Raw genomic sequence first — 26,798 nt, forward strand, 5'->3', positions numbered from 1 at the left:
AACACAAATACCACCCAGGTACCCCCTCCTTTTTTTTTTTTTTTTTAAAGATTTCAATTATTTGAGAGAGAGAGAGCATGAGAAAGGGGGAGGGTCAGAGGGAGAAGCAGACTTCCCGCTGAGTGGGGAACCTGATCTAAGATTCTATCCTGGGGCTTGATCTTGGGACTTTGGGATCATGACCTGTGCCCCAGTATTTCCTTTTTAAATAGCACCTTAAGTTTTTTTTTAAAGTCTTTTTTTTTTTTAAGATTTTATTTATTTATTTGACAGAGAGAGATCACAAGTAGGCAGAGAGGCAGGCAGAGAGACAGAGGAGGAAGCAGGCTCCCCGCTGAGCAGAGAGCCTGATGCGGGGCTCGATCCCAGGACACTGGGATCATGACCTGAGCTGAAGGCAGAGGCTTTAACCCACTGAGCCACCCAGGCGCCCCCCCCCTTAAGTTTTTAAACCTTGGAATCTCATAATTCTAAGAGGTGTTTCAGTTGATTGAGCTTAAATAATGCTTACTTAAAATGCTGGCTTATGGCTCTTTGAGGATATTGTTATGATGGAAGTAGATAATCTTTGTACATCTTATCAACTATCTCCTGTGTGTCAGGTACTCTGTTTCAGTACTTCATAGTGTTATGTTACTCCATTTGACCATTTTAACTGTTTTAGGTCAGTGTATTATGCTCTCCTACATACAAAGAAGCTGAAGCTTGAAAAGGGTAAACAACATTCCCAGGATCTTATAATTAGGAAATGGCAGTGTGTGGATTTGAATTTAGATCTGTTGTGTGTGTGTGTGTGTGTGTGTGTGTGTGTATCTATATCTATATCTATATCTATCTTGTTCTTCATTGTATATTCTGTGTTGCTTCCTCTTCCTTATGTCTCCTTGAGGAGAAGGATGTTTCTACCCTATATGAGCTTGTATATGCTGGATGCTCAGTACAAATTTGAATACCATATTTTGTAAAACTACTTGTTTCTGATGATAGTACCAGCCGTGTAATAAAGTCATGTTATAGCTGTTGTTTATTATTCAGCCAGTCTTGTGAACTAAATTTGACTCTGGAAGATAAGGTAGAATCTTTCTTTCTCTTGCATCATTATCTGTAGGAGATGCTGCAATCTAATAGATTTGACCTTTAGAGGCAGGTGATGATTGGGGAAGGATAGAACATAGTTTCTTGTTTGGCAGTGCTATTCACCCCAGCTGGCGGATTAGAACTACTCCCAGTGGACCTATGAAATGGAGAGAACAGTGGTGTGAGGGTCAGGAGATTATAGTTCTTGTTCTTTTATATTACCTATCAGTTGGCCAGGTTACTTTCCTTTTCTGAGTTTGCTTCTTTGTATAATTTAGGGTTTGAAGTAGATGCTCAAAGATTTATGTTTATTTTAAAATTCCCTGTAGTCAGAAAGGATTTCTGTCTTGCTCATTACCATATCCTCGGAGTTTCGTATACAGTTAACAAGTATTTGTTGAGAAGCGTTAAGTGTAACTTGACAGAACTGAGTAGGTCTTACCCTTTTTAGTTAGTAATGATCATATGACTGTGTAAGTTTCCTAAATTATCTGGGTTTTCAGTTCCCCTTCTGTAAAATGATTACCTGCTTCTACAGGGTTTATTGTGAACATGAAATAATACATATATATAGTATTTAACAGTGCTTGGCACATAGTAATATTTAAAGAAGCTTTTGTCAGTGAATTAATATATGATCATCTGCTTTTGCCTTTTTGCTCCTTCAGATCATCATAGTTGTTTATTTCTTGAAGAACTTTATTTGAAATATTCATCTTATTTGGCTAGAGCATAGTGTAATTATGAGAAAGGTCATAGTTTCATCCTATGAATGTTAGTTAGCTTTTTCTTCTTCCACAGCTTGTTATCTCTGACTCCAGTCTCACCAAAGACATCTGTGTAAAAAAGGAGAGTGTGGTGAAATTAATGCAAATCTATCTATTGCTTCTACTTGGAAAACAGCTTAAACCTTATATCACATTGCTGATATGTTAGAAGAATCAACTTTATACATGATAGCATTATGTAAGTCTAAGGACTCCTAGAAGTGTGATTCTTTATCTTCCTTTCTAATTAATCCTAGGTAATGGATCAGAAAGTCGATGGAGACATGAGTAGAAAAAAAATGTCTATGGTAGTTGTAAGATACAAGTCTACAATCTCTTAATCAAAACCTTTAGAGTCTGATATATTTGAGAATTCCTCAATTTTCAGATTTTATAAAAATAATGTGATACATATATATCCTAAGCAGATCTGGGCCATTCCCATTAATCAGACATTAACATTTCTTTAGTGAAATGTACTTGCACATGAAGTGGGATATATAGAACATAAATGACTTTACATATGTTGAGATTAGGTATTGCTGGCAAATGAGTTTATTGAAAACCTTGATTTTCTTTTTAAAGATTTTATTTAATTATTTGACACAGAGAGGGCACGGACAAGCACAGGCCGGAGGAGTGGGAGAGGGAGGACCCTGATGTGGGGCTTGATCCCAGGACTTTGAGATGGTGACCTGAGCTGAAGATAGATGCTTAACTGACTGAGCCACCCAGGTGCCCCATGAAATCTTGATTTTCAAAGGGTTTGATTTTTGGATTTGCAGATGGGGGATTGAAGACCCTATTTCCTCACTGAGATGTCATTCCTGTAGAAATTCTTGATTACTAGTAAATTTAGTCAATGTTCATTTTCTTATCTAGCAACTATATGTTTTCACTGTTTTTGGTTACCTCTAAATGAATAGAATTTGTAGAATTTTAAAATTAGAAAGAATCTTTAAGCGGTAAATCATTAAAGTCCTTCATAATAACCTGTTTCATAATTGCTGTTGAACTTAAGTTTTTATTTATGAGGTACTGGGTGAAATTAAAATGATACATATATGTTTATTACTAGAAGAAACATTAATACATTTTTATTCTCCACAGCCAAGTCTGATGTCTCAACTTTAAAATGGAAAAATTACATGACCGGAAGCCTTTATTTAATTTTATATTTAAGAAATTTGGTACCATAAGTTTCCATGCTTATTTCTTCCTTTGGGGTGCATAATGAGGGACATTCTCTGGGGCTTTCTTTTTTTTTTTTTTTTTTTTTTTAAATATTTTATTTATTTGACAGAGAGAAATCACAACCAGGCAGAGAGGCAGGCAGAGAGAGAGGAGGAAACAGGCTCCCCGCGGAGCAGAGAGCCCGATGCGGGGCTCGATCCCAGGACCCTGGGAATCATGACCTGAGCAGAAGGCAGAGGCATTAACCCACTGAGCGACCCAGGCGCCCCTCTCTGGGGCTTTCTATTTTCCTGGGATATGCTGTGTTTCACTGATTCATAGGGTGCCTAGTTTTCATATTTTAACATTGGAGAAAGTGGAATGAATTACACATATATTGTCGACCAGATGGTTCTTGGAATGTAGTTTCACAGGCAGAATATCAAACCCAGCATCAGCATTTTCAGTGTGTCAGTGGCTTAGAAGAAACTCGGAAAAACATTAGTGGAGTGCTTGCTCTTTGAACTTCAAGGAACCAAATGGTTGAAGAGCAGTGGGGGTGAAAAACAACTAGCTCTACACACTACAAAGCCAGCTAAGAGCTAATTTAGCTCTTTGATGGATTCTTTTATGAAATGCTGCATTACTAGTGTTTTTGACACAACCTCTGGTGGGATAAAAACATGTTATTGAATCTGAGTCAGTAAGTTATTCAGAAGCGCTAAGGACTCTAAATGTGACATAGTTTTAGAAACAACCTAGCCAATTTGTTTTGCTTATATTTTTCTTTTATATATGTAACAGGTGATACATGATAAAAATTTCAAGTCTAAAAGAGTTAAAAAACTAAAAAACAGTGATAATACTATGCCATAGTTTAATATTTTTTCTTAGTTTAATATTTTTTCTTAGTGAATACAGACTAATGTATTTGACTAAATAAAATATGACTAAGTGACTATTGTTTTTTTTTTTAATTTTTCAAAGATTTTTTTTTTTTTTTTTTTTTAAAGATTTTATTTATTTATTTGACAGACAGAGATCACAAGTAGGCAGAGAGGCAGGCAGAGAGAGGAGGAAGCAGGCTCCCTGCTGGGCAGGGAGCCCTCCCGATGCGATGCGCGGCTCGATCCCAGGATCCTGAGATCATGACTTGAGCCGAAGGCAGAGGCTTTAACCCACTGAGCCACCCAGGCACCCCTAAGTGACTGTATTGTGTGAAACATGATAAATTGGAATATTTGGCTATAGGTATAGGTGATGCCATTGCTTCTTATTTCATTCCTTTTTAAACTTTGGGTGGTTTATGTAATTCTACTAGGAGCCTTATTTTGTTCCATCTTCATCATCAATGTGAGAGCCTTTGATTCTCGATGGCAGTGGACAAGCCTGTGAGCTTAACATCTTAATTTTGAGTTTTCTCTCAGAATTTGCTTTTTCCTACTTTGTAAGAATCAGGTGGACAGCAGTGTTTTTGTGACAGACCGGGAAGATACAGAGAGACCTCAAGAGAATTCTAGTACGGTTATGTCCTTTCCCACTCTCCTTGTGTGTGAGTGAATGCTAGAGGTGCTGCAACATCTTCTGACCTCCATTCCCACTTTCTCAGGGTTGGCTCCTTAATCAGATAGGTGTTCTCTATGGAAATTTGGGATGTGTTATGCCACCATAGTAGGAACCCAATTCAGATTTCTAATTGGGACACATAAATACTATATGTAAAATGAACTTTAACAAAGCAGTACTTAAGTGCTGATCATAACCCAGTAAATGGATTTTATATTTCTTTAATGAGTTACAGCCATTATTTGGAAAACACTACCTCTCTCTCCCTTTCTCCCTTTTACATATATACTATTTCCACATGAATAAGTGAGCTATAGTGAGTTGTGGATAGGAAAACATAAATTTAAATCTCTAGTTAGTCTTTGCTTTGTCAACTGGGAAGTTCAATATACAATTATTTTGTTTTATAGGCTGGAGCATTGGATCTACTGAAGGAGCTTAAGAATATTCCCATGACCCTGGAATTACTACAGGTATGTGCTAATCTGTTTCATGATTTGAATAGATAATTGTCATAAAATACCAAAACATTTTTAATACCATTAACTTTTTTGTAGTGTCCTATTACAGTGTTCTGGGCTTTTTTAAAGATGGCAACATAAATCAATAATCTACTAAATTACCACTATAGAAAAGTGTTGCCTTCCTCAAAAAGAATAAAACCTGAATCTCCCAAGTTTGAAATCTCACTGTGAAAGGCAATGAAGTTGGATTCTTGGCCCTGATTTGATCTCCCTAAATCTCACTTTCTTGGTCTGTTATTGATAGCTGCTGCCAGCATGAAGCTAGCCTCTGGGGTACCTTTTAGTTGTCAGTCTTTATTTCTCCCCAGTTGTACCCCCTCTTCTGCCCTAGGCAAGCACTAATCAGTCTACCTTTTGTCTCTTTAGATTTACCTATTCCAGAGATTTCATATAAATGAAGCCATACATTATCTGACCTTTTGGTTCTGGTTGCCTTTTTTTTTTTAAGTTTTTTTATTTTTTTATTTTAAATTTTAAGTAAACTTAAATGTGGGCCTTGAACTCATGACTCACAAGATCAGGAGTCACTTGCTCTATTACCTGAGTCAGTGATGCGCCTGTTTGGCTGCTTTTACTTAGCATAATCCTCAAGTTTCATCTGTGTTGTAGCATGTATCGGTACTTTATTGCTTTTTCTGGCTGAATAACACTCCATTGTATGGATATACTACATTTTGTTTATCCATTTGCCAGTTGATGGGCATTGGTTATTTCTCCTTTTTTGGTTGTTATGACTCTTGCTTTGCACATTCATATATAGGTTTGTGTGTTTCTGTTTCTCTTGGGTAGAGATCTGAAAGAGTGGAAACGATGAGTCATAAGGTAACTTTATGTTGAATATTTTGAGGACCTGCCAGACTGCTTTCCCAAGTGACTGTACAGTTTTGCATTCCCAGCAGCAAGTAAATGAGGGTTCTAGTTATCCACATTCTTGTCAACACTTGTTATTATCTTTGATTATACCCATCTTAGTGGGTGTGAAGTGATATCTCATTGTGGTATTGATTTCCATTTTCCTAATGACTAATTATGTTGAACATCTTTTCATGTACTCCTTAACCATTCATATTTTCTTTGGAGAAATGTCATTTCAGAGCTTTTGCCCATTTTTAAGTTGGATAGTTGTTTTTTTTTTTAAGATTTTATTTATTTATTTGACAGACAGAGATCACAAGTAGACATAGAGGTAGGTAGAGAGAGAGGAGGAAACAGGTTCCCTGCTGAGCAGAGAGCCCGATGTCGAGCTCAATCCCAGGTCCCTGGGATCACGACCTGAGCTGAAGGCAGAGGCTTTAACCCACTGAGCCACCCAGGCGCCCCGATAGTTTTTTTTAATTAACTAATTTGTGATCGTTCTTTATATATTCTAGATACAAGTCCCTTAATCATATATAGGATTTGCAAATATTATCTCCTATTCTGTGGGTTATTTTTACTTTCTTAGTGATGTTCTTTGAAGCACAAAAGTTTAAAATTTTGTTGTAGTCTGATTTGTCTGTTTTCTTTCTTTTTTTTTTTTTTTTATTTGACAGAGAGATCACAAGTAGGCAGAGAGGCAGGCAGAGAGAGAGAGGGGAGGAAGCAGGCTCCCTGTGGAGCAGAGAGCCCGACACGGGGCTCGATCCCAGGACCCTGAGATCGTGACCTGAGCCGAAGGCAGCGGCTTAATCCACTGAGCCACCCAGGCGCCCTGATTTGTCTGTTTTCTTTAATTGCTTGTGCTTTAGATGTCAAATCTCAAACAGTTACTTAACTCAAAGTTACAAAAATTTATTCCTTTTTTGGGGGGGGTGCTCTTTCATTTAGTTCTATGATTCATTTTGAGTTAATTTTCATGTGGTATAAAGAAGTCCAATTTCATTCTTTTACATATGGATATCTACTTGCTTACTTTTTAATATTCTCTGTCTAATGAATTATCTTGACATCCTTATTGAAAATGAGAAAAAATGGAGGAGTTTATTTCTAGATTCTTAAGTCTTTTCCATTAATTTGCATGTCTCTCTTTATATAGGATCACGTTGTCTTGCTTATTGTAGTTTTGTAGTAAGTTTTGAATTTGGTAATTATGAGTCCTTCTGGTTTATTCTTCAAGATTATTTTCAAGATTGTTTCAAGATCCTGGGTCCCTTGTATTTCCATATGAACTTTAGAATAAACTTACCAGTTTCTAAAAGTCTTTTTTTTTTTTTTAAGATTTTATTTATTTATTTGACAGAGAGAGATCACAGGTAGGCAGAGAGGCAGACAGAGAGAGGAGGGAAGGAGGCTTCCTGCTGAGCAGAGAGCCCAATGCAGGGCTGGATCCCAGGACCCTGAGGTCATGACCTGAGCGGAAGGCAGAAGCTTAACCCACTGAGCCACCCAGGCACCCTAGCTTATCAATTTCTACACAAAAGGCAGCTGGGATTTTAATAGGGGTTGCATTGAATCTATAGTTGGATTTTATTAGTATTGCAGTCTAAACATTTAAGCCTTATGATCCATGAATATGGGATACCTTTCTTTCTTTTTTTTTTTTTTTAAAGATTTTATTTATTTATTTGACAGAGAGAGATGACAAGTAGAGAGGCAGGCAGAGAGAGAGAGAGAGGGAAGCAGGCTCCCTGCGGAGCAGAGAGCCCGATGCGGGACTCGATCCCAGGACCCTGAGATCATGACCTGAGCCGAAGGCAGCGGCTCAACCCACTGAGCCACCCAGGCGCCCTGGGATACCTTTCTTTTTATTTTGGTCTTTAATTTCTTTCAACAGTGTTTTTAGTAGCTTTATATTTTTTTCCTTTAAGATTTAGTGGCTATCTTAAATCTTCTTGGCAAAAACTCATGAGTGATCATAAAGATGATTCTTCTTCTAGAACATACAAGTCTGCTTAGTTCCTGTGATGCTGACAGTGTCTCTTAATCTCACTACTCATTCCTTTCTGCCTTACCGCCAATGTGCAGCTGATTCCCTAAATCTGCTTAAATGCCTTCCCCATCTTTCCAAAGGAGTGTCTTTCTTTTTTAAAATTTTTTATTTTTAAGATTTTGTTTATTTATTTAACAGAGAGAGAGAGAGCGTGCACAAGCAGGGAGAGTGGCAGGCAGATGCAGAGGGAGAGGGAGAACCGGGCTCCATTCTAGGACCCTGGGATCAGAACCCTGGGATCATGACCTGAGCCCAAGGTAGACATTTAGCCTGGGCCACCCAGGTACCCACCACGGTAGCATCTTTCTAATTGCAGAATTGGTGTTCTATAGAAATCATATGTCCAGACATGGGCAAAGCATACATTTTCTCTGTCTAGAATTTCACAATGTATAGTTGATCTCAAAAACCTTCATTAATTTTGGAGTCAAGAAGCATTTTAACTCTGTAGTTCTTTTTTGTTTGTTTGCATTATTTATTAATTTTTAGGACTTTATTTATTTGAGAGAAAGAGAGCTCATGCACAAGCAGGGGGAGGGGCAGAGAGAGTGAGAAGCAGACTGCTGAGCAGGGAGCCTGATGGAGGGCTCAATCCCTGGACCCGAGCCAGAGGCAGATGCTTAACCTACGACAGCCACCGAGGCGCTCCAGCTCTACAATCTTAATGTTATTTGAGCACACAACATTTTTTTTTATAGGCCACCTGTTACAACCTGTAAATTATAGTATACTGGTTTTAGGAAAAGTCCAGAATCCAGAGAATTCTTAGAGTTACATCTAGAATTGGTTATCAAAGTAATACAGCTTCATAATGCTTTCCTCTGTCTAGTTTCTTCTAGTGTTCCCCAAATACCCTCTTTAAAATGGAGGAAAAACCTACCCAGGGGCGCCTGAGTGGCTCAGTGGATGGGGCCGCTGCCTTTGGCTCAGGTCATGGTCTCAGGGTCCTGGGATCGGGCCCCGCATCGGGCTCTCTGCTCCGCCGGGAGCCTGCTTCCTCCTCTCTCTCTGCCTGCCTCTCTGCCTACTTGTGATCTCTCTCTCTGTCAAATAAATAAATAAAATCTTTAAAAAAAAAAAACCAAAAACAAAACAAAACAAAAAAAACCTACCCAGATCTTTGTCATTCTACCTTAGCAGTCTCATTTCTTACTATTTTTTGACTAGATAATCTCTTCCTTAAATAAGCATGTTTGTTACAGATGCTTAGTCTCCATATGGGTTTTAAGCAGGAAATTATTGACTCTTTAGTGATGAAAACATCCTGTGACAAAAAGCAGTCACGCACAGCACACGATTTGTTCATGTTCTCCTTATATCTTTGCTTGCCTCTCCTCCCTAAAATCCCATTTTCTTTGCCAGTCTAGATCAACTGCAAGCTTCAAAACTATGTTAGTAATTCAGATGATTTCCCTGACTCATTCCAAAAGTAGGTTTTTGTCTAGGTTGGTGGGGTAGGTTGTAGGGTGGTAGTGAGGAAGAGCTGTGAATGGGTGCTGGAGAAAGAGTGCTGAAGGCAGCAGGATAAAAGCCAGACCTGATACTTGGTATGGTTGTAAGTGCAAGCCTGGGTTCTAAGCAGTTAGCTGCATCCAGTAGGACAGCTCTGGGTCCACACAGTTGTAGGCTAGGCCATGCAGCCCAGGCACGCACTTCTAGAAAATTTTGTGTATCGAAGTGTTAGAAAAGTTCTAAAGTTCTCAAAGTATTTTCTTCCCAAAAAAAAGTTCTGAGAGCATTTTGTTAAAGCAATAAACCTCTTTCTTTGGGGAAAAACCCTCCCAAAACATTAATCACAAAACATTTTTGGATTTTAGAATTGCAGAGTCCCCTTTATCTTTCTACTATGGGACCTTATCTGCATTGTATAGCCTTCCATAGGTATAACATAGGCCATTCCAGCCAAACACATACTCAATTCTTGAACCAATTTCTGTCTTGAATCTCTTTGTTGAGAAGACTGAATAATTTAGCCGGAAACCATAAGTACCCATTTATTATTCTGTCTTAAAGTTTATAGCAGGGATCCCCCCCCCCTTTTTTGCCACTAACAATTCCTTTTGTTGTTTTTTTTTTCCATTGACTGTATGTTTTGAAAGATTGTCTACTAACAACTTGAACTTACTAAATAATTTACCATTTTTTATTTATCATCCTTAATTGGCCTGTCATAGCTTTTGTGTTCTTTGAGCACAATTTGAAAACCATTGTTGTGCAGGAAAGAACATGGACTTTGGGGGTGGGCAGACCTGCATTAAAATCCCAGCTTTACCAATTAGTAATATTGCTGGACAAGTAGGAAAAATGATTTCAACTTCATAGGGTTGTTAGGAAGATTAATGAATATATGGAAGTTCCCAGCATAATCCTGGGCATAAGAATAATAAATAACAATAATATTACCGCATGATGTATCACTGTATTCTGTGAAGTCCATTTTAATTTCTGTGATTATTTGCTGGTTTGGGCAAAAAAATGCTTTTAAACCTCTATCGATGGTAATATTTGGGTATTCTCATTGAAGTCTCAGCAGGTAATTTATGGAGTAATCTATGTTGAAGAATATATAGAAACAAAGAAGTGCATATATTAGTCATGATTGCTTCAGGATGGCCTACATATTAATACAAACATTTTATATTTTATTCTTTGAGAGATATGGAAAGACTGATTTCATTTTACTGGTTAACCAGCCTTATTACAGTAGCAACTTACATGCTTACAGATCTCTATGGTAATAACCTCGATGAGTCCAGTGTTTGATCTATAGATGCATGTATCTTAATTCTATAGTATACAAGAATATATGTATATAAAAATATACAAGAATATATTAATATAGTATTAAAGAATTTAAATAACTGAGGTTTTTTCTCACAGGAAAATGGGAAAGAAGAAAAGGAAACACTAAAGTGTCTGAAATAAAATGGCTTATACAAATTTTTTGTCATTGCCTTGCAGTCCACAAGAATTGGAATGTCAGTAAATGCTATTCGCAAGCAGAGTACAGATGAAGAAGTTACATCTTTAGCAAAGTCTCTCATCAAATCCTGGAAAAAGTTATTAGGTATAATTGATCTTCCCTTATATTTATTTATATAATCTGGCTTACTCAGACATTTGGTATTTGCATTTTTTTCTGTTTACAAATATAAACGTATTGAAATCAATGCCTTATATTAAGAGAGAGTAGCAAAACATCCCTGAGGGTTTTGCTTTTTAAGTTAGTCAAAATTAGCTTTTTTTGTCTTTCAACACTTAGAATTGGACTTCTCTTTAAGAAGAAAATTTCTGCCCATGAGAAAGTTGTCATACTTTTTAAAAAGGTTTTTGAAATAATTTTCTTTCTTTTTTTTAAGATTTTATTTATTTATTTGACAGACAGAGATCACAAGTAGGCAGAGAGGCAGGCAGAGAGAGAGAGGAAGAAGCAGTCTCCCCACTGAGCAGAGAGCCTGATGTGGGGCTCGATCCCAGGACCCTGGGATCATGACCTGAGCCGAAGGCAGAGGCTTTAACCCACTGAGCCACCCAGGTGCCCCTCTTTTTTTTTTTTAAGATTTTATTTGTTTGACAGAGAGCCACACAGTGAGAGAGGGAACACAGGCAGGGGGAGTGGGACAGGGAGAAGTAGGCTTCCCACCAAGCTAGGAGCCTGATGCCGGGCTCTATTCCAGGACTCTGGGATCACGACCTGATCTGAAGGCAGATGCTTAACGACTGACCCACCCAAGCACTCCTAGAAATGATTTTCTAACTTACAGAAAGTTTACAAGAGTAATAAAAATAACTCACATGTATCTTTTCCTGTATCATTAATTTTTAACATTTGCCATTTTTGTTTTGTCGTATTTCTTCTCTTTCTCTATGTATATATTCAAACGCACAAATTACTTTTGCTGAACCATTTGAGAATAGTTTCATCTGTCGTGCTTTACCCTTCAGTACTTAAGTGTCTATATCCTTGGAACAAGTTTATTTTATTATGTAATCATAATATAGGGAATTCAAGAAATTTAACATCAGTATAGTACTATAATCTATAGTGCAGGTCCCCGTTTTGTCAGGTGTCCCACTGATGGCCTCTATAACTTTTTTTTTCCCTTTCAGAACAAGTCTAGGATCACTAGTCTTCTGCTCTGGAATAGTTCTTAAGCCTTCTTATGTTATTTATAACATTGACAATTTGAAGAATATAAGCACTCATCTTTATTTTCATTTATTTATTTATTTATTTATTTTTATTTATTTTTCATTGGTGTTTTTGTTTTTTTTTAAAGATTTTATTTATTTATTTGACAGAGAGAGACACAGTGAGAGAGGGAACACAAGCGAGGGCAGAGGGAGTGGGAGAGGGAGAAGCAGGCTTCCCGCTGAGCAGGGAGCTTGATGCGGGGCTGGATCCCAGGATCCAGGGATCATGACCTGAGCAGACGCTTAACAACTGAGCCACTCAGGCACCCCTCATTGATGTTTTTAATAGCAGTTTAAAATAATTCTGATTTGGACTTTTTCTGTTATTTTCTCATGATTAGATCAGATTGTGCATCTGTAGTTGGATATGAGGTTATCATATCCAGAAGCATTGATGTTGTTTTTGATAACCCAGTCAAGGCATACACTGTATAGTTTATCATTTTTCTTCTTATATCTGATAGGCATTTTATGAGAGACATTTTTTTTTTTTTTAAATAATATCTAGGATTAGATTTTTCTTTAATATTTTATTTATTTGACAGAGAGAAATCACAACTAGGCAGAGAGGCAGGTAGAGAGAGAGGAGGAAGCAGGCTCCCCACGGAGCAGAGAGCCCGATGTGGGGCTCGATCCCAGGACCTTGGGATCATGACCTGAGCTGAAGGCAGAGGCTTTAACCCACTGAGCCACCCAGGCGCCCTATGAGAGACATTTTAAGATCCTTAAACTATCTTGCTTCTCATTGGTCCTCTCCCCACCCCCATTTAGTATCAACCAGTTCTTGCCCAAACTGCTCTTTATAGTATTAGTTGCAAAATTGTGATTTTTTTAACTCTTCTGCTTCTTCAGTATTTATAAATCATCATTCTACTACTACAAGAAAGAACCCTCCTTTTACTTGCCTGTTATTTTCCTATTCGTGGATTCCTATTTTATAACATGGATTATAATTCATTACTGTTATTATTTTGATGTTTATATTATCCCAGATTTGACTAATGGGCACCCATTCAAACTGGCTCTTGTGTCCGTTTGACAAACCCTTCAGGTTTATCTTTTTTTATATTCTGGAACCAAAAAATGTGTTGGGTTCATCTGTCTTCCCTGCCCCAGCATGGAATCAACCAGTTCTCTTAGCAGATATTAGACTTACATGGACAAAAAATAGAAAAAGTTGAAACTTTTAAAATTACAAGGGCAGTAGTAGTAATAACAAAAAAACCTATTACTTCCAAGAGCCTAGAAACTAACAACTAAAAATTGTAAAGCCTCTAAAATTTAAAGAGTTTAGTCTTAAGAAAATTAAATATATGTTCCTGTATTGGATTCTGGACCAGAAAGAAAAAGTTGCTGTAAAGACCTTTTTGTAAGAGCTGTAGGTAAGTAAACAGTATTGTATCATTGTTTTCCTTTTTTTTTTTTTTTTAAAGATTTTATTTATTTATTTGACAGACATAGATCACAAGTAGGCAGAGGGGCAGGCAGAGAGAGAGGGGGAATCAGACTCCCCAGCGAGCAGAGAGCCCGATGCGGGGCTCGATCCCAGGACCCTGGGATCATGACCCAAGCTGAAGGCAGAGGTTTTAACCCACTGAGCCACCCAGGCGCCCCCAGTATTGTATCATTGTTAAATTTACTTATTATTTACTATGGTTATATAAATGAATTTTTTTCTTGTGGAATACATAGTGAAGTATTTTGGGATTAAGGAGCAGGGTATCTGCTACGGATTTTCAAATGGTTCAAAAGAAATATGTGTGCACACAATAGTGTGCATGTTTGTGTACATACAGCACATGTGTATGTGTATGGTAGGGGACAGTGATGAGTGAATAAGGAAGCGAGTATACCAGACATTAACACTTGGGGAATCTGAGTAAAGTTTTTTTTTTCCTTAAGATTTATTTATTATTTATTTTAGAGAGAGAGTGTGCAGTGGGGAGGGGCAGAGGGAGAAGAGAGAGAAACCGTGGCTGACTCCATGCTGAGCACACAGCCCCACGTAGATCCCAGTCCCAGGGCTCTGAGATCACTATCTGAGCCAAAACCAAGAGTCTGGATGGTTAACCAACTGTGCCACTCAGGTGCGCCTGAGTAAAGTTTTTTGCATCATTCCAAAACATTGGTGCAAGCTTCAAATTATTTCAAAATAAAAAACTTAAAAAAAAAAAGCCTAGTCTTCAAAGACAAACTGAAACTTTGTTTATAATTCATTTAAATTTTAAATCTTATTCCATATTCTAAAGTAATTAGAATTTGCCATAGAAAGTTGACTGAGAACCATATACATGTTTTTTATTTCTGGAAAGATGGTTTACATTTTGTGGGACATTGTAGTTACGTTCATTTAATCTTAAATTTAAAGAAGTTCTGCTCTTTTATACTTATTGGAGGTATCTGATCTCATTACAAGTTTTCCTTTAAAAACCTTTTTTTTAATATTGAAAGATTTCCATGTTCATTAAATATGGAGAATTTGGAGGAGGAAAAGAAACTATTCTTTTTTTTTTTTTTTAAGATTTTATTTATTTATTTGACAGAGAGATCACAAGTAGGCAGAGAGGCAGGCAGAGAGAGAGGAGGAAGCAGGCTCCCTGCGGAGCAGAGAGCCCGATGCGGGGCTCGATCCCAAGACCCTGAGATCATGACCCGAGCCGAAGGCAGCGGCGTAATCCACTGAGCCACCCAGGCGCCCCAAAAGAAACCATTCTTAAGTCTGTCTTTAAATACAACCATCAGTAATATCTTGTTGCATTTCTTGCCCTTTTTTCCTCCTTGTGTGTGGATTTTGCTTCAACTATAATTCTTTTTATACTGTATGTATATTTACTTATATTGCCTTTTTTAATGAAAAAAAATTTTATATTTTTGTATCATCATTAACTCAGTTTTATTGGCTTCAGAATAATCCACTGGGTGATTATGCCTTAATCACTTGCCTTAATTTAATCACTTAGATGTGTTTTTCTTAACTTTATAGCTATTATAAATAATGTCTTGATGAACATCTTTCTGCCTAAAACTTTTTCTATAGATTTCTATAGATTCCAAAAGATTTACTATTACTGCTACACTGCAGCATAGTTTGAATACTTAACATAGTGATATATTTAACTCTCCCAGGAGCCCTGTGTACTAGGTGTCAATATATTTCCCTTTTTTTTTTTTTTTTTCCCAAAGACTTTATTTATTTATTTGACAGACAGAGATCACAAGTAGGCAGAGAGACAGGCGGAGACAGAGGAAGGAAAGCAGGCTCCCGGCCAAGCAGAGAGCCTGATGCGGGACTTGATCCCAGGACCCCGGGATCATGACCCGAGCCGAAGGCAGTGGCCCTAACCCACTAAGCCACCCAGGCGCCCTATTTCCCATTTTCTAAAGAGGAATGGAGATACAGAGAGATTAAGCATCTTGTGCACAGTTGGATTGATGGTGAGGTGTAATCTGCAGATAGTCTCAGTCCAGAGCTGGACTACTTCTCTCTGGATCTGCTCTGTTGCTCATGACACTATATTTAGATAGCAGGAATGCTTTTAAGGCTGTTTACATCTCTTACTGCTCTGCTTCCTCAAAGGATTTCACCAGTTCACACCGTTAGATCCGTGTGTGGGATCCATATGATTGCATTGTTAGGTAGTATTGCATTGTTACATCACCTTTCACATGCTTTCTACCCTTTTAGTTTTGGAGTATTTTCTAGTCCTTGTTATATTCTTTAATGTCATTAGTAATCTTTGTTTTCTACCAGCTTTAGGCTTTGGAAATGAATTGTAGAGAATAAAAAGGGGCAATAAAATTAGCATGTGAAAACTTACACAATATCATGGGGACTTGAATTGTATTTTGGATTTGGTAACCCTAATGTTTATAAGATGAGTTCCTAGAATTGTGCTTTAGACCATTCTCTATCAATTAGCCTCATCTAGATTAGCATATTAGAGTCATCTGGGGAACTTTTAAAGATTTTGATGCTTATGCTTCATTCCCAGAGATTTGGATTGGATAGATCAGGATAGGAGCTTGAGCTTTAGGTTATGCTTAAAAGTTACCTAGGTAGTCCTGATAAACACTTGAATATGTATATGTTCTTTTATATGTTGTACAGAGGGATATGCAAAAGTATTTATGTAGCTATTATTACTTATGTAGGGATCAAAATGTAGATAGATAAGTGGGATAATTTATGCAGTAGATCCAAACATTTTCTGAACCCAGTTTCAGAAGGCGGTTCTGGTTGATTTAAACATGTACGTTTCTTTTCATTGTTAAACAATTGCATTGACCCAATCTGTTTTACACCTCTTTATCTCTTAAAGCTTGTGGACTCTATATTACTTTACGGATTATTTAAGATAGAGGAGGTGTTAGGTAGGCTTTACTAATCCTGAAGTCTTTTCTATGAAAATGTTCTTTGTTTACTATCCCAGAAACATTTATATACATTTTGGATACTACCTCAAATTTTTTGACTTCATGAAAAGTTGTTAAAATAATATTGCTATATCTGCTTTGCACTTTTCATTTTTAAAATGACAGTACTGATATTATTTCTGTATTCTTTCCTTTGTTCTGTATATTTTTCTCTGTTTCATTGATTTATTTATTTACTAGTTTTTTAAAAGATTTTATTTTTAAGTATATTTTTTGGCACTTTAGTTTCCCATTGGCATATGAATTTGTGCTTCTTACTAAGTGAGGGAGTTTATTTGGGAATGCTAAGCGTGCACTGTGAAAAATACCCAAGTACATATGCTAGTAGAATAGCTTACATAGGGGGCGCCTGGGTGGCTCAGTGGTTTGGGCCACTGCCTTCGGCTCGGGTCATGATCTCGGGGTCCTGGGATCGAGTCCCGCATCGGGCTCTCTGCTCGGCGGGGAGCCTGCTTCCCTCTCACTCTTTCTGCTTGCCTCTCTGCCTACTTGTGATCTCTCTCTGTCAAATAAATAAATAAAATCTTTAAAAAAAAAAAAAAAAAAAAAAAAAAAAAAAAAAAAGAATAGCTTACATAAACTTCATCTACTTTTGAAATTTTAGGATTTTTGTTGTTGTTGTTGTTGCATCAATAGCTTGATAATGTGAAGTAGTTCCATTTTATAATTTTTTAAACAAATGCTAACAACTGAGGGATTTCCTAATTTTCAGATGGACCATCAACAGATAAAGACCCTGAAGAAAAGAAAAAAGATGCTGCAATTACATCACAGAATAGCCCTGAAGCAAGAGAAGAAAGGTATGTCACTTTATGGAAATTCATTTCTGTTTGAAGTCTTAGTTGTATTTGATTGTTACTTCCTCCGTGATCTTATTTATGGTCTCATGTCTGTACTCCTTTTTCTATTTTCTAATCAAACAAAGTCAATTATCATATGGTTTCACTTACTTGTGGAGCATAAGGAATAACATGGAGGACATTAGGAGAAGGAAAGGAAAAGTCATTTGGGGTAAATCAGAGGGGGAGATGCAGCATGAGAGACTGTGGACTCTGAGAAACAAACTGAGGGTTTTGGAGGGGACATGGGTAGGGGAATGGGTGAGCCTGGTGGTGGGTATTAAGGAGGGCATGTATTGCATGGAGTGCTGGATGTGGTGCATAAACAGTGAATCTTGGAACACTGAAAAAATAAAATTAAAAAAACCAAACAAACCAGAATTAGTAAATGTGTATAGCCAGATAGAATATTATTCTAAGGTTTCTTATAAGATTTTCATGGAAATTTACTTGTCAAATCTTTCTTTAAAAAAAAAAAAATTTAAGAGACTTAGAAGATACTACATAAATAAGGAGAAATTACTTACACTGTATTCACTAAGCTTAATTGAATGGAATCCCTGGGATAGCACTAATAGAATTGATAATGAAGGTATTAAGATATTAATTAAGGATTCAAGTGATTACTGCCTTTATTTACCACATTTCTTTTTTAGTTTTTTTGGGTTTTTTTGTTCTGATTTTTTGGGGGGGGCTGGATCTGTTTCTCTTTTTATGCGAATTTCTTCCTTCTCAATTTAGCTGTCTGTCATAAGAACTTAAAATGTGAAGTTCAGTAATGAAGGGTTCAAATTGTTCCTCAGCTTTCATGAGGCTTTTGCATTTATTCTTTTCCTGTCACATGTAATGAATGAACTGTGTAGTATCTAGCATGTTGTTGTTGTAGATAATATGCCTGATAGGTTAAATACAGTTTCTCTGTTCTTGGGAAGCTTGTGTTTTAACACTTAACTCTGATGCAGAGCAGTAGTTCTTAAAGTGTAGTCCCAGGAATAGCAGGGAACCTGTGGCTTGTTAGCAAAGCAAATTCTTGGGCTTCACCCTGGAACTACTGAATATGGAATTGTGGTGGGGGGCCCAGAAATGTTTTTAACAAGCTTTTCAACTGATTCTGAGGGATTCAAGTTTTAGGCTACCCATTTTTTTTTTTTTTAATTTATTTAATTGACAGAGAGAGAGATCACAAGTAGGCAGAGAGGCAGGCAGAGAGAGAGGAGGAAGCAGGCTCCCTGCAGAGCAGAGAGCCCGATGCGGGGCTCGATCCCAGGACCCTGAGATCATGACCTGAGCCGAAGGCAGCGGCTTAATCCACTGAGCCACCCAGGCGCCCCTAGGCTACCCATTTTAACTTAATTTATGTTTTAGTATTTTCCCCAAAGTGATAATGTACCCCTCATTGGTTCAGTAACAGTAATTAATATTCCATATACTGTTGTCTTATGCATTAGAACTAACTAAACTTGATAATAAAAGAGGTAAGCTAAAGGGTGAACATCCTTTGTTAATAAAATTTATTCAGTGTTTTCTGACTCGAGATAGTTTTAGACTTTTAGAAAATTGTAAGAACAGAACAAAGAACTCCCAGTTGCCACTGTATGTGTATATGCTTACACATATGTGTGTGTACATACTCAGTCACATGAATAATTTTATTTTGAAATAAATGAGAGTCCTTTATATCCCTAGATATATCAGTGTGTATTTACTGAGAACAAGGACTCTTTCTCACATCTAAGCACAATATAGATAGCAAAATCCAGAAGTTAGGATTAATACAGTACTTTTGTCCTAATCTGTAGGGCATATTCATGTTAGCATTTTCCCTATAAAGTATTTTATTGCAGAGGAAAAGATTTTTTCCATAATATCATCCAGGATCACATTCTGCATTTAGCTGTCATCTCTGGTTTACTTTAATCTGGAGTAATTCTTCAGTCTGTCACTGTTTTTCATGACCGTAATATTTTTGAAAAGTATAGGTCATAATTTACAAAATTTTGGACAAATCTTGCAGTTGTATTATATTCAAAGTTGCTGACTTCATGCCTTGGATATAAAATATGAAAGTGTAGGCAGATATTTTAAATAGATATTGAGAAGGCATGAGTTCCTAGTATATTTTTGTCTGTTTTATGTAATTGCAGTTTAGGGAGAGAGCCTATTGACAAACACATTGAATTATCACATATGAAGTCTGACAAAGTGGTTTGGTGTTTAGCTATACACACTCATGCTTACTCACACTCTCTCATTCTGGAGAAGACAAGGCTTCAGGAAGGAGGTGATTAAACGTAAAAGGTATACAGAAGGACTGTTCTGCCCACCGGGATCAGTTTGTGCAATTTGATAGTGGGTTATGTGGAGAGAGAGGAGGTGGGATCTTTTTGGAGGAATGCAGTAAGTTACTCTGTGGCTGGTGATTGGTGTCTTTGGAAAGGTTTGTGGCAAATATCTTCAGTGTGATAAACATTAAAACCCCACAGAAAATATTTTGGTGAGACTCTTAAGAAGTTAGAAGCAATTGAAATGATTAGGTTGACTGGAAAACTGTTAAACTGTCCTGATTGAGTTGATGTTTCTAGGGAGGAGTTAAAGAGACATTTCATATTCTTTTTTTTTTTAATTTAAAAAATTTTTTAATAAACATACAATGTATTATTAGCCCCAGGGGAGACATTTTCATATTATTAAAATTCATTTTTAACTACACGTTTTTTATCCAGAAGAGAGTGTTTTAAATATAAACTTCATTGGTTGTCTAATTGGAATAGGGTTTTTTGAGCATTGTTTTTTCCCCTCTAGTCTTGGTTGAGAGCTTCGTATTCTCTGGTATCATCCTCTTACCTTTCTCAAAAACAAGATCCTTGTTTTCATTTATTGTATTGAGCTGTTATGTGTATTTTCTTTATTAAAAATATTAATGTTTAAAAGGATAATCAAGGTGTTTAACTGGTTAAAAAAACCATGAAACATGTCTCAGATTTCCTAAAACTTGAACTTTTTAGAAATCTGTATGCATGTCTTTTTTCATTTAAGAGTCGCTGAATATGATCTTATTTATGCCCCAAATTTTTGTTTTTAGAGAGTGATAGTAATGATGTTACTTTAAGAGTATTTTTCCTGTTTTCTTTTTGGTGTGTGTGTGCATGTATATGTATTTTAGTAGTTCCAGTGGCAACGTAAGCAGCAGAAAGGATGAGACAAATGCTCGAGATACTTATGTTTCATCTTTTCCTCGGGCACCAAGCACTTCTGATTCTGTACGGTTAAAATGTAGGGAGATGCTGGCCGCAGCTCTCCGAACGGGAGGTAAGTTTAGTGTACCCTGTTTCATTTCCTGGTTCTTTGTTCCTCACCACCACCGATGCCATGTCCACCTCCATGTTTCTGTTTCGCCAGTGGCTTCCTCGTGTAGCTGCTTGCACTACTTAGTTCAGGAAGATGTTGTGGCATAACGATGGCAGAGAGCACTAGGCATCCTGGGGCCTCTGCTCGCTACTATATAGTTCCAAGAAGGAGATCCTTTCTAATATGTGGATGTTTCCCTAGATTCATAGTAACTTAAAGGTTTTTCACAAATCTTCTTTTCCCCCACTTTTAATCTGCAAACCCTAGTTGATCCTTGGATAATGAGTTTAAATTGCATGGGTTTACTTATAATGAAGTTTTTTTTTTTTTCTCGACAAAACTAGTACGATACTGTAAATGTGTTTTCTCTTAGGATTTTCTTAACATTCTTTTCTTTAGCGTACTCTGTTGTAAGAATACAGTATATAGTACATATATAAAATATGTGTTAATTCTTTACATCATTGATAGGCTTTTGGTTAACAGTATGCTATTACTAGTTAAGTTTTTGGGAAGTCAAAGGTTATATGTGGATTTTTGACTGCACAGGGAGTTGACATCCCTAATCACTGTGTCATTCAAGGGTCACCTGTAATTACTCTGCTCCCAGATTGAGCATTAATGGTATTGTATTTGGGTCCTATTGTTAAATGGTAGTATGACATATAGTATTTAAGTTTTATATTCATAATTCCATTTTTTACTTTTAAGTGGAAAAGAGATCTTGATTTATATATATATATATGCGATTAATTTAATTTAATTTGAAGTCATTCTTATGTAAAAGTTTCATATATAGGAATATTTATCATCTTACACAAATTCATTCCTTTTCTTTTCTATTATACTGTACCATAGTTACTATGACCTGTTTTTATCTTTACTCTGCCCTTTCTATTTTGATTCCCTTATTGTCTCTTTATATTTTTTCTTTTTTCTTCCTAGTTTCTTTTTATTTCCTTCTATCCATTTGAATATTTGCATAGGAGTCTTCTGAGTGTGTCCATATATGTGATTGGCAGATGAAATGAATGGTTTCTTTGCATTGAAGCCTGAGTCACAGGATACAAGAAAGTTCTTTCTATAACTTTCTCTACTCTCTGCTGGAGCAACCAGAATTTATGGAGTTGTGAATTGAGGAATTGCCTGCTAGATCAATTACTTCCCCACTCCTGAGGGATAAGGAGTCATCAATGCAGGAGCACTGTGGACATTAGGTGAATCCAGAGGAGGAGTCTAGTGGGTAGGAAAGAGATCAGATTCTAATGAAAGTAAACAAAAAGGACTCTTTATTAGGGCAATGGGGTTGAAGAAATAGGAATGCAGTTTAATTTACTCTGTATTGAAATTTTTTTTTTAATGACATAATCGCTTATTTTTGACAATTCTTTGTGCCTGTGTTTAGATGACTACGTCGCTATTGGCGCTGATGAGGAAGAATTAGGATCTCAAATTGAGGAAGATATCCTTTGTGTGTTTATTCATGATTGTTTAAATAATTTGCTAGATTAACTATTTTTCTTCTTTCTGTATAGAATTTAGAGTTTGATTTTTCAGTTTCTGTCTTCATTGTATTATTTTGCAAGGACAGGATATAGGGCCATCTATGTCATTTTGTTCTTGTTTTCTTGTTACTCAAAATTAAAACATATGTGTTGATAGTATTTTTATTTTTCTGCCTTGCAAATTGAGAATGTGGCATCTCAGATGAATTTGTGCAGAAGGAGGGCATGGAAGACACACTATACATGTGTAGTAGTGTTTCATGTTTGGGGGATCTCAGCAAAGCATATGGGGTCCCCTGAGTTCATTACCCAGGAAGGAAGTATGTTTGTCCTGGGCACCACGGAAGGGGATTCAGGAGAGGGGTCGTGCACATCTGGGTGACCATGTGACCTTGGAACTGTTCTAGTTTTGGAAATGGCCTTGTTGGAAAGAAAGTATGCTGCTCTTTGGGCTCACCTGTTCTGTTGAGGAAAAAAAAAAAAAAAAAAAAAAACCCTGGTAAACTAGCTTCTTGCTGAGCTGGGGGGGAAATGAACCTTTAGGGCACCGTGAATGGTTTCTTCCCAGAGGGCCCCCAAAGGAACTGTGTAGTCATCAAGGCTTTTAGGATCCTTTGTAGAATTCAGATTTGGGCAAGTGAAAGTTTATATAAATGCAGGCTTCTTTTCACAAATTTTCTCACTCAGACTGAGTACCTAAGTTACTTTTTGAAATGTCTCTAATTTGTGTGCTACTGGCATTAAACAAGAAGAAAGCATTGCTCATTCACAGTGTAATAAAAGTAGGATCACTTTTATTTGCCAGTTACAGATCAAGAAATGAGGTAGAAACACTGCCTGTTAGCTTAATCTAAGTTGGAAACCGTTTTGGAGAACTGCTTAGAAATTTTAGGAATTCTTACTTTGGTGAAATTAAAAAAAAAATACCTTTACAATTTAACTTTTTTCCTTAACGGCCTAGTACCTATTTATCAAGAAATAAGGAATACAGACATGAAATACAAAAATAGAGTACGAAGTAGAATATCAAATCTTAAAGATGCTAAGAATCCAAATTTAAGGAAAAATGTACTGTGTGGAAATATTCCTCCTGACTTATTCGCTAGAATGACAGCAGAGGTGAGTATATATGAACATTTCCATGATGTGGTTCCATGATGTTAAGTGAAAAGATGTATAAATCACAAAGTACTTTATAAGTACTATATTTATAATAAATCATCATTAGTTGTTTTGCTATATTTATATGTATAAAGTACTAGACACATACTTTAGGTGATTAAATCTGTTGGTATCAATACTTTATCTCTTCCACAACTATACCATGATCTTTGGTTGATTGCCTTAAATCATTGTCTAAATATGAAACAGTTTTTATTTATTTTGGACTCACATGGAATTGAAGATTTGAATATCTTAATTGCAAACAGGCTTTGTAACCTCCAAGTTCTTTTCATTGTTAAACCCCTAAAATTGGTCACATCTTATTGACTGTTCCTTAAATTTTAGGGAATGATTGAGAAAACGAAATTCAGAGTTTGCTCTTTATAGACACAGCTGTTCATAATCTGCAGTCTCATTATTTTATTACACATCCAATAGAGTAAATTTGTCTTTCTATATAGCTAATAAAAATTATTATATTTTTAACATTCATTTTTCTAAAACCTCATTAAAATAACATAATACTTTAAATTAGAGACCATAATGTAATGAACTCCTTTATATCCATCACCTAAGCTTCACGTATTTTCAGGAATTTGTCACCCTTGGGACATCTGGGTGGTTCAGTCAGTAAAGCGTCTGCCTTTAGCTGTCATGATCCCAAGGTCCTGGGATTGAGCCCCACTTTGGGCTCCTTGCTCTGTGGGAAGTCCACTTCTCTCCTTTGCCCCCCCCCCCAATTTGAGCTCTCTCCAAATAAATAAATAAAATCTTTTAAAAAATAGAATTTGTGACGCTTTTTCTTTTTTTAAAAGATTTTATTTATTTATTTGACAGAGAGAGACACAGTGAGAGAGGGAACACAAGCAGAGGGAGAGGGAAAAGCAGGCTGTCCGCTGAGATAGGAGCCTGATGCGGGGCTTGATCCCAGAACCTCGGGATTATGACCTGAGTTGAAGGTAGCTGCCTAGGTGCCTCATGACCCTTTTCATCTATCCTTTTTTTTTTCTTTTCCCCTGAGTTGTTTTCAGACAAATCCCAGACATTGTATCTTTTTACCTTTATAAATTTAAGAGAGATACCTTTAAAAATATAATTTTCAAAAAAAATTTCTTCTTACATAATTATATTGTCATCACTACATCCAACAAAGCTAACAGTAATTCCTAATTTATATATTAATATTTTCTTGATTGTACATTTCTTTGTATCAGGATTCGAGTCTGCACATACCTTTAGTTGGGTCTCTAAAGATTTTGTATATATGTGTTTAAATCTCTTGCAGTCTCTTCTGCCCCTGACCCCCTTTTTCTTCATGACACTGACCTGTTGAAGAAACCAGTTTACTTCTGTATCCCACAGTATTAATTATCTCCTCCTTAAGATTTTTTTAAAATTAAGATTATTTATTTATTTGACAGACAGAGATCAGAAGTAGGCAGAGAGAGAGAAAAGAGGAAGCAGGCTCCTCACTGAGCAGAGAGCCTGATGCAGGGCTCTATCCCAGGACCCTGGGATCATGACCTGAGCTGAAGGCAGAGGCTTTAACCCATTGAGCCACCCAGGCGCCCCATCATGATGTTATTTATTTAACTTTTCCGTCCCCTCTATTTTCTGTGAACTGGGATCTAGTTGTATAGGCTTGATAACATACAAATTCAACTGTTTTCCCCACATAATACTTTCGGAATTGGTGCTTTTTACTTCGTATTGCATCAGGAGACACATAAAGTCTTGTTCTACTGTTAGCATGTTGAGATCGATTAGTGGGTTTGGATATTAACAGTCTGATTCCTCCATTGTAAAGTTCTCCTTTGACCTTTCATCTAATGTATTCATCCACTGATTTCCTTACCTAAATTGGTTAAATTACCAGGAGTTACAAAATAGTGATTTCTAAAGTTTTGTCGTTCCTTTCACATTTATTAGCTAGATTTCTTTGGTAAAGAAGCATTTTCCATTGTAAACTCAGGCACTTGGTGACCTCTTGGTTTGGATACAATTTTAGTATATGTGCTGCCGAAGCGAGCACTCTTGGTTTGGATACAAAAGGCAAGTAAATGTTGTCTGTTGTCTGAAACTCTCCCTTTAGTTAATAGTTACCAGAATGAGGAGTTGGTGCCCTAGTAACTGCCACTGGGGGCTTTTCTTTTGTATGGTTGTGCTCTTCTTTTCTGGTATCATCATGGGCTTGTGACATTTTTATCTGTTCAATGAGAATTGGTTCTTTACAGAAATTTATTTTGATAGCTGAAGAAATTGTCCTGTCTTTGGCTAATGGGAGCTCCTTCATATTAGCCCCTCATTTATATGACTCAACCACAAAAGTCTTTGGTAGCTTCCATTCTTCTCTGGCACAAAAGGATGACCCTGGCTTATCCTGTGCATTTCTTTTTTTTTCCTAATAGAGTGTGAGCAGGGGGCAGGGCAGAGGGAAAAGGAGAGAGAGAATCCCAAACCCAACTTCGCATTGAGTGCAGAGTTGTTATGGGGTTGGATCTCAAAACCCTGAGATCATAATCTGAGCCAAAACCAAGAGTTGGACGCTCAACTGATTGAGCCACTGGGCGCCCCAAATCCCGTGCATTTCTTGGTTCAAAATGGGAGCCAGATGCTCCTCCAAAAATCCCTCATTCCTTTTTGGGGAGGGCAGTGGTACGGACAACAATCTGGGTATTAGAGGTGCTCATTGCTGTAGTATTATTACATTGTTTATAAACCTTTAAGCAGTAATTAAATCTAATTTTCACATAGAAACTTAAAAGTATTTGATGAAATTTTAAAAGAAAGCAAACTCTGAGTTCTTGGAGGAAAATAATTTTTCACCTTTAAAACTCTAAAAGTTGGTTTTTGTTGCATTATTATTAAGCTAATAGAACATAAAAAACATTCAGGATATATATAGGAGATGCCTATAACTGAGTGGTATTGCCACCTCCCTCACAGGAAATGGCTAGTGATGAACTCAAAGAGATGCGGAAAAACTTGACCAAAGAAGCCATCAGAGAGCATCAGATGGCCAAGACGGGTGGAACCCAGACTGACTTATTCACATGTGGCAAATGTAAAAAGAAGAATTGTACTTACACACAGGTTTGTGATTATTTATAGATTCTTATTTTCATGTAAGAATGCTTAAGGGTATTGTGTTAAGTAAGTCAGAGGAAGACAAATATCATATATTTATTTATATACACACACACACACACACACATTTATAGAATCTAAAAAAAAAATTGAAATACTCAGATACAGAGAACAAACTGGTGGTTGTTGTGGTTGTTGGAGAAGAAGGGTGG

The 26,798-nt window shown here is 36.8% G+C and overlaps 1 protein-coding gene across 1 annotated transcript in view; it reads left to right on the forward strand.

Annotated features, from left to right (window-relative positions):
- TCEA1 (transcription elongation factor A1) overlaps positions 1 to 26,798 on the forward strand; it is a 43,785-nt gene that overhangs the window by 6,051 nt on the left and 10,936 nt on the right. Inside the window, exons 2-8 of the mRNA XM_046022134.1 lie at positions 4,994 to 5,056; positions 10,977 to 11,082; positions 17,356 to 17,443; positions 20,646 to 20,791; positions 22,236 to 22,292; positions 23,300 to 23,454; positions 26,446 to 26,592. Coding sequence (XP_045878090.1) covers positions 4,994 to 5,056; positions 10,977 to 11,082; positions 17,356 to 17,443; positions 20,646 to 20,791; positions 22,236 to 22,292; positions 23,300 to 23,454; positions 26,446 to 26,592 — 762 coding nt within the window. The remainder of the gene's footprint in view (positions 1 to 4,993; positions 5,057 to 10,976; positions 11,083 to 17,355; positions 17,444 to 20,645; positions 20,792 to 22,235; positions 22,293 to 23,299; positions 23,455 to 26,445; positions 26,593 to 26,798) is intronic.

Source organism: Meles meles, chromosome 1 (assembly GCF_922984935.1).
Source record: "Meles meles chromosome 1, mMelMel3.1 paternal haplotype, whole genome shotgun sequence".
In the NCBI taxonomy this organism is placed as follows: domain Eukaryota; kingdom Metazoa; phylum Chordata; class Mammalia; order Carnivora; family Mustelidae; genus Meles; species Meles meles.